Here is a 7,005-nt window from a genome sequence, read left to right as displayed (position 1 = left end):
TTACAAGCATTTATGGTATCTCCATTTCTGAGTGGCCAAAGTCAACTGGGAGTCCCTCCTCTGCCAGCGATAAACCTGTTTCACTAAAATGATGCTCTCTTCAATATTCCCCACAAGGAGATACACCATGGGACGATGGGTTGGAGTCATCCTCTGTGTACAGTTTTCATTGATAAGCAGCCACTGCTGTATCATATTCTGAGTTTCATAAGGCAAGAGTGAGCCCTGGGTAATGAATTCCGCTTGGCATTCAATGTTATACTCATGGTCACCAAATACTGTTCTCTTCTTGGACAGCTTTACTTTCACAGCTAAGGGAAAAAGGGAAACATGTAAGTCATTCCATTTATTTGAATGCCAAAAGAAACACTGCCAATGAAAGCAGGATGATTCCTTAAAAATCCTGTCATAATTTATGCTGATAGAGTTTGGTAAGGCCTTCTCTAGCAGCAGCATACATTTTAAAACGTTGTTTAAAAATAAAGGTGTGTAGTAAAGATCTTTTTCATTGAATTAGGCGACTAGGAAAAAATATTTTCACAGAAGTGTGTAATGCATTTTTACCATGATTGTGTGTCAGGCTATTCGGGTACTTAGCTATTGAAAGTGGTTGGTGTTGGTTTTGTATCACAAGTAAGAATTTCTTTTACTGATTTGATTTTCTGAATCCCCTTTTCAGTAAGCTTTGTGTCATGAAAAACTCATACACACAAATATCAATGACACACTGTTCACTAGTAAAATACCAAAGCTTTAGTTTGGGTTTAACAACTAATAAAAGGCAAACCTGCTTATTTGGCTGCTTTTGCCAGAAATATTTTCCTTAAAGCATGTTGTGCTACAATGTAGCCAACTAAACAAGAACAGAAGAGCTGTTTGGTTGTAAACTAGATCATTGATGAATATTTCATGCAAAATAAATCCTCCTTATATTTTGATTTGAAAGAACATATTCTGAAAAACAATTCAAAATTAAGAGCCAAACTCTTAATCCTTTGAAATTACAACAGAAACTGTCATTATTGTAATCTTAATTTCAAAGCATTTTAGAAGGAGAGTTGTTATTCTCTTTAATAGCAAGCATATTGGCAAGGATTTACCGAAGTTACTGTCACAGAAAACTTCAAGAACTCTTTTGTGCGTAAAGAATTCCTCCACTGCTGGGCAAGTCTGGCAGGCAGGCTTTGGTAGGGCTGCTGAGAAATGACATAGTGTCATGGTTATGTTTTACAAAGTTTTGGTTTGATTTTCTGCTGTCAAAACCTGAGAGCTCACTGTTTAACCACAGGGATGACAGCAAAAATACACAAGCGGTCAGTGATAACCCAGAAAGTCTACACAATTCTCTGAAAACATGTCGAGGGATGAAAAAGAGTTTCATTTTCCATGTGCATTCAGCCTTGTTTGAGCTGACAAGCTCAATTATCAACATCAAATACGGTAACAAATACAGTATTATTTTTAATACTACTACAGTGGATGGGAAAGGGGTTAGGTGGCTGATTTTATCTGATTCTGGATGCAGCTGCATTAGAATTTTGAATACATTAATTTGGGTGTGCTAGCAGCAACTGAGTCCTATTCTTTTCCATAGAAGTTAATAAGCCTGAGTATCTGAATAGTTGAACACTATTATCATGATACCTCTGGTTTCCCTAAAAAAAATTAAAAATCAGATAATACATCATTCCAACTTTTCTAAGCTGATCTGAGAATCAGTTTATTGTATGTGTAAAATTATTTGTGATAAGGGCCATTGCTAAGTCTATACTTCAAAATAAATCAGTGTGCTCCCATGGGTATGATACTGCCCACAGCAGTGCAGGGTGATAACTGCCTTCCTCCACTATCTAAGCATAGACTATCTACACTTTCTTTTTTTGAAGTGATGCTGATTTACCCCATCTGAGGTCTGCTGCAGCTCATGCTACAAGTACTAGCGCTTTCCCCTGCCATCTGTGTGAACAGTACAGATAGACATGACCACTTATAAGATCACAAACTGCATGGGAACAGCGTCCCTTGTATGTACATGATTCCCAGGAACACAAAATAGGGTCATGCTCCCCTCCACCATTTTCCAGCTACCTTTGTGTGCGTATTTGTATTCCTTTGTGAGAGATGCCAGGCACATGTCCTCATCCGCAGGGAATCGATTGCAGTCCAGACTGTCAGGCCAGAGGTGTCCATGGCAGGCAAGCACGGCTGCACAGCTGTCACGGACAGCAACACACATACTCCTACAAGGATGGATAAACCTGTGGCCGGAAGAAATACCAGGCTGAATCACTTAAACTTGCTCAATGATAACAGAAACTGTTGCAACAGTGTTTTTTTGTGCAAAGTGCAACATCTGCACTGATATTTAGCATCTTTCAATAATAATATAGTTCAAGAAATGGCAACTGTGCAAACTATGTGAGTGGTTTATAATATGGACTTCACTAAGCTTACAGGATTAGGTCACAGCTTTTAAAGTTCTTTTTATTACAACCTGGCAAAGTGTCAGCATGAGGCTGATTCTATTTACAATAGGTGCTTCAACCCTAAATTAACAAGAATAAAATTTCAACTATAACAAAATAACACATGATATCCCTTGACAACAGCATTCATTTTCCCAAGGCAAACTGAAGTAGAACATGCTTTCAGTACTTGTATTTCTGATAAGCACAGAAAAGTTAGAATTACTTCAGAAAAAGTGGAGATTGCCTTTGGATTATGATAAACATTCATTTCCTTTGATCCCCCTTCTGGCAAATAAAAGCTGGAGTTCTGTGCTGTGCTGTGGTACTTACGTATCTAAACAGATGGGTGCAAACAGGGAGCACAAGAATGTCCTCACGTGAGGGTGACAGTCCGTGTGCGCAAGGTGCTGCCAGGTGGTGGATTTTAGGATAACCTCTGCCATGCTGGTGTGTCCCATCAGGTTGGGAAGCCTCATTTCAGAGTATCCAATCTTGTGGCACATGCCCATCTCCTGGGGTATCACTACGCATTTCGTGGATAATCCAATGTCAAAGCCCATTGCCACTCTGAGTAAACCATTCACAGCAAAAACAAGTATTTTTGCAGTCAAGAACATCTTCCAGTGACTCCTGGGCTGCTGAGCAGGCAGCTGTCAAGCCCCTAAGCGCCAGGGTATGTTGAAACCTTGTGGCTTATATATCCTAAGAGTTTAATGAACTGTGGTTATCAACTGCTTATCAAATCACTTGAGACAAGACCAGGTCTTATTGCCTAATCAAGGGGTTGTTGTGATAACCAGGGAGGTGGAGATAAAGTATAGAAGTATGTTCCCTAAAGACACAGATTTGGTATAGACTTTCATGTGTCCCATGGTGTCAGTGCCTGCAACATGCTATGTGGCATATTAAATTTTGACACCTAGAAGGTTTGCTATGTGCTTTCTAAAACAAATTAAGAGACCCCCAGAAAAATGGTTGGGCAGACAAGCTGTCTCCTGGGGCTGCTGTGTCTCCTTTGTTTTCAGACACTGCTGACAGGGCAGAAAAAAGCAGCGTAGATTGACTTATCATGTGAAAATGTTTTGCTTGTGCTAATTACCTGTGTCTCTTCCACTGTTTTACAATGTAGAAGAGATGCTTTCTTTGGTCAAGCACTATAAAAGAGACAGCCTCCCATTACTAACCAAGTGTTTTGTCTGGAAATTTGGATCCCTATCCTGTTACATGCAAAAGGTCCTAACTTGTATTAATTTTAATAGACCTGAAAATAGAGAATTGTTTTACTGACTGGGGTATGTGCCCCCCAGATGGCTACAGAGCTTACATCTTTTATTTATCTAAGTTCAGTGGTGGATTTAATATTGAAGGACTCTTGTGGCTATTGGGATATGTTCAGTGCGAAAAGGCAGTACACATATGGAAAAACACCATTATTATTTCAAGCTAAACCGGCTACACTTAAAATTACTCAAATAATGCAGTGGTTCACCTATTTATTAATAAATTATTATTATATCCAGCTGTGTGAAAGTAAATGATACCAGATGTGTACTTTTTATAGCAAAACCAAAAAAAGTAGTGCTCAGTTTCTTAATTAAAAGTTAACAGAATTACTGAGTACTTCACTGCTGTTCTTAATATAGTACTGACAAACAGTTCTGCTACAGAGAAGCTTTGCAATCACTTAAGGTGACAGAGGTAATATGCAGTTTACCTATTGTGAATAGAAAAGTCAGATCAGTAGTTAAAAGAGTTGAATATTTAAACAAAACATTTTGTGGAAATTTCTCATTTGATGAAAACAGTTTTCCAATTGGTTATGGATGTTAACATTTATTTCCATTTCTTATTACATTTTTATTAACAGAAATGTTCAGATATTAATAATAATTAGGTGGATCTACTGTAAAATATCTGGCTTGACTATTAGACTAAGATGAATATGTTCATAGTAGTGTATCATCTAGTATTACAGATGCTTGATTGAAATATAGGTTTCAGAAACAGCACCTTTTTGTGCTTATACCTAGATGTAGCACATTTAGACAATGTGCTGCATATTATTTACATGTTTATACCTAAATGTTACATTATTAATCCTAGCATCTTTGAAACCAATGACAAAGCCCCACTGATGACTCCTTAGCTGTTTTCTTTACTCTAAGCTACTGGGAAAATTATAGTACCTGTTTAAATAAGTCAGAAAAAATTACAACATGCAAGGTTCCTGTAACCAAAGCTGTATTTAACAGAATTGTTAGGTTTTATTTTCATCTTTTGTTGCAGCTCTGTATTTTTTCCCATAAATGTGGTTTCTCTGTATCTGTTATCTCACTTCAAAGCAAAGGAACTGAATACCAGGCCAATTTAGGCCTGATGGTAGCATCCCTTTGCCAGGTGCTCAATGTATTCCGTAGGAAGTTGAAGAGCTCGACTAAAACTCAGTAAAAGTCCGGTTCTTGCTAAATCTATGCATGTATCCCTGGGGGCCACACTTGCTCCTAGCTGCCCTTGCTACCACTCTGCAATGAAGTGATGGCATGAAGCTGTTCAGCACAGGCAGAGCCTCATGCCCAGCCAGCTGTGCAGCTGCTTTGAATGGCTGCCTGGTGTCATCTGGCTCTTACCACACTCAGAGCGAAGCCATAAGCCTCACTTCCTATGCACAGGCATGGCTGCCCAGGGCACAGAGCTCAGCTCTCACAGGCTCCAGAGCAGACACCCTGATGTCTCTCACCTGAGTGTCACTTCAGCATTCACTCCAATGGAGTGAAACTGGTCTCCATGTGTGAGTGTTCCCCTTCTCCAGCAGGCTTCTGCATCCATTTACATTGCTGACATCTTTACCAAGTCACCTCGCAATTCTACGAAGTTGATCAGATTCCTCTCTGACCCTAAGAGTATTCTTTTGTAATAATTTTCTCATCTGATTGCTATCTGCAAGCAAGATCTCTGGAGAAGGAAACCCTTTTGTTGCATGTAGGGCATGGTATTGCATGCACATTCCTAAATGATATAAAATATATATCAAGAGTATATGGTCTCTCAATTATTTAGATGTTTTTCTCTGTCACTGCTTTACAACCTACAAGAAAACTTGATTGATCCTAAAACCTGAGTCAACTCTGTTACCCCAGATAATGAGGGGGTATTGTGCTGCCAAGGGCCTTGCTGTGCCACTTCCCACCATAGCATGCCTTGCACACCACCTTGTGCCAGGCCAAGCTCTGGCTGTAGCCAAGATCAGAAGTGCTGCCTTGTGACATAGCAGGTTTGATTCTGAGAGCTCCCTCTGGGCCACCACTGATGAACAGAAAGAGACAGGCATAACTAGAGTGTGAGATGAAAATGATCTAATAAGAGCTAATGCCTCTCCTGACCAACTGGTTTCCATAGGAACTTAGAAATAAATAATCATGTATCTGAGTCAGTTTCCTACCAGGGTTTCACAGGGGCTAGGTCATTTGTGAGCCACTGCAGAGTTGTACCTTAAAGATTCTTTTAGCCTTAGATAGGTCTCAAAGAAAGTCAGCTGTTTTTTGGTGTTTTGCTTTTGGTGAGCTGACTTTCAGTGGGTCATCATTTTGTAATGCTAAGGAGAACACTTTATCTTCATGTGAGTACAGTGGTATCTTTGGAGACTTGAGGCCTCCAAAGACCCTCCTGTTAAAGTCTCAGTGGAACAGAAACGAGCTGCATGCTACTGCTTGGCCATGTCTGGCATGGTGCTTCAGTGGAGAGCCTAGAGCACTCCCGGGTGTGGAGGCCATCAGAAGAATGGCAAGTCTTCTGAATGGCTTTGCTTCTGTTTCTTCTTGTTTCCTTGCTGTTTTGACCAGAGTAGCCATTCACCCAGCAACAGCAAGACTTTGTCAGGAATTCTGAGGCTCACTTGAGGGCTGAAGAATCAACACCAGCTCTGAGAACAAAATGCACACAAAGGCCTTTGCTGGACACCTGTGAGTGCATTGGGTTAAGCTGGAGCTGAAACCAGAGCATTACCTGTTAGTCAGTCATTTTGTTAGCTTTCTTTTTGTCAGGAAAGAGCATCATTTATGGGAGCTTCTGATCCTTCTCTTTTCTGACAGTCGCTGGGTTCGAGATGTTAGCTGGGTTGCATACCTTACCCTCTGCTATTTTCTGTGTCATCATTTACCAAGAAATCTGGAGATTTGACACTTCTTTTTGCTACGCTCACAAGCACTTTTAAGCATCGGAAAGACTTTGGCTGTGCTTCTGTTTAGGCTTAATTATTTCGATGTTCTTCACGAGCAGATGTTACCTTGAAGCTTTGTTTGACAGCAAGTCATTTATCATTTTTAGCAGGAGTCTTGCAGAGCAGTTATTAAAAATGAACATGTAAAGTAGGTTGCCATTGCTTCAAGTCAGTCAGATACTATCTCCTCAGCAGGGCATGAGCTGCAGCATACATGTTGCTGTGCCATAGAGTCACCTTTATTGCAAATGCTCAGCTGCTCATTGACATGGTGTGGAAAAAAACATCAGGCAAATATGCACACAGCTCACTTTTGGGAAT

The 7,005-nt window shown here is 40.1% G+C and overlaps 1 protein-coding gene across 1 annotated transcript; it reads right to left on the bottom strand.

Annotated features, from left to right (window-relative positions):
* Window positions 1-3,118, bottom strand: LOC101872558 (secreted frizzled-related protein 2-like). The gene is made up of 4 exons (XM_005146118.2): window positions 2,799-3,118; window positions 2,089-2,258; window positions 1,101-1,193; window positions 1-311 (listed from the first exon to the last, which is right to left on the bottom strand). Exons 1-4 carry the CDS (start codon window positions 3,083-3,085, stop codon window positions 1-3), a joined length of 861 nt encoding a protein of 286 aa, XP_005146175.2. The 5' UTR covers window positions 3,086-3,118.
* Window positions 3,119-7,005: the final 3,887 nt, after the last annotated feature.

Source organism: Melopsittacus undulatus, chromosome 5, assembly GCF_012275295.1.
Source record: "Melopsittacus undulatus isolate bMelUnd1 chromosome 5, bMelUnd1.mat.Z, whole genome shotgun sequence".
Classification (NCBI taxonomy): domain Eukaryota; kingdom Metazoa; phylum Chordata; class Aves; order Psittaciformes; family Psittaculidae; genus Melopsittacus; species Melopsittacus undulatus.
The sequence above is the reverse complement of the archived record's forward strand: the minus strand, read 5'-3'. Positions and strand labels throughout refer to the sequence as shown.

Coding starts and splice junctions, on each gene's coding strand:
- LOC101872558 (XM_005146118.2), bottom strand. CDS start 3,085: ATGTTCTTGACTGCAAAAATACTTGTTTTTGCTGTGAATGGTTTACTC. Junction 2,259..2,798: donor GCACCCATCTGTTTAGATAC/GTAAGTACCACA, acceptor TTCCGGCCACAG/GTTTATCCATCCTTGTAGGA. Junction 312..1,100: donor TTTCTGTGACAGTAACTTCG/GTAAATCCTTGC, acceptor TTTTTCCCTTAG/CTGTGAAAGTAAAGCTGTCC.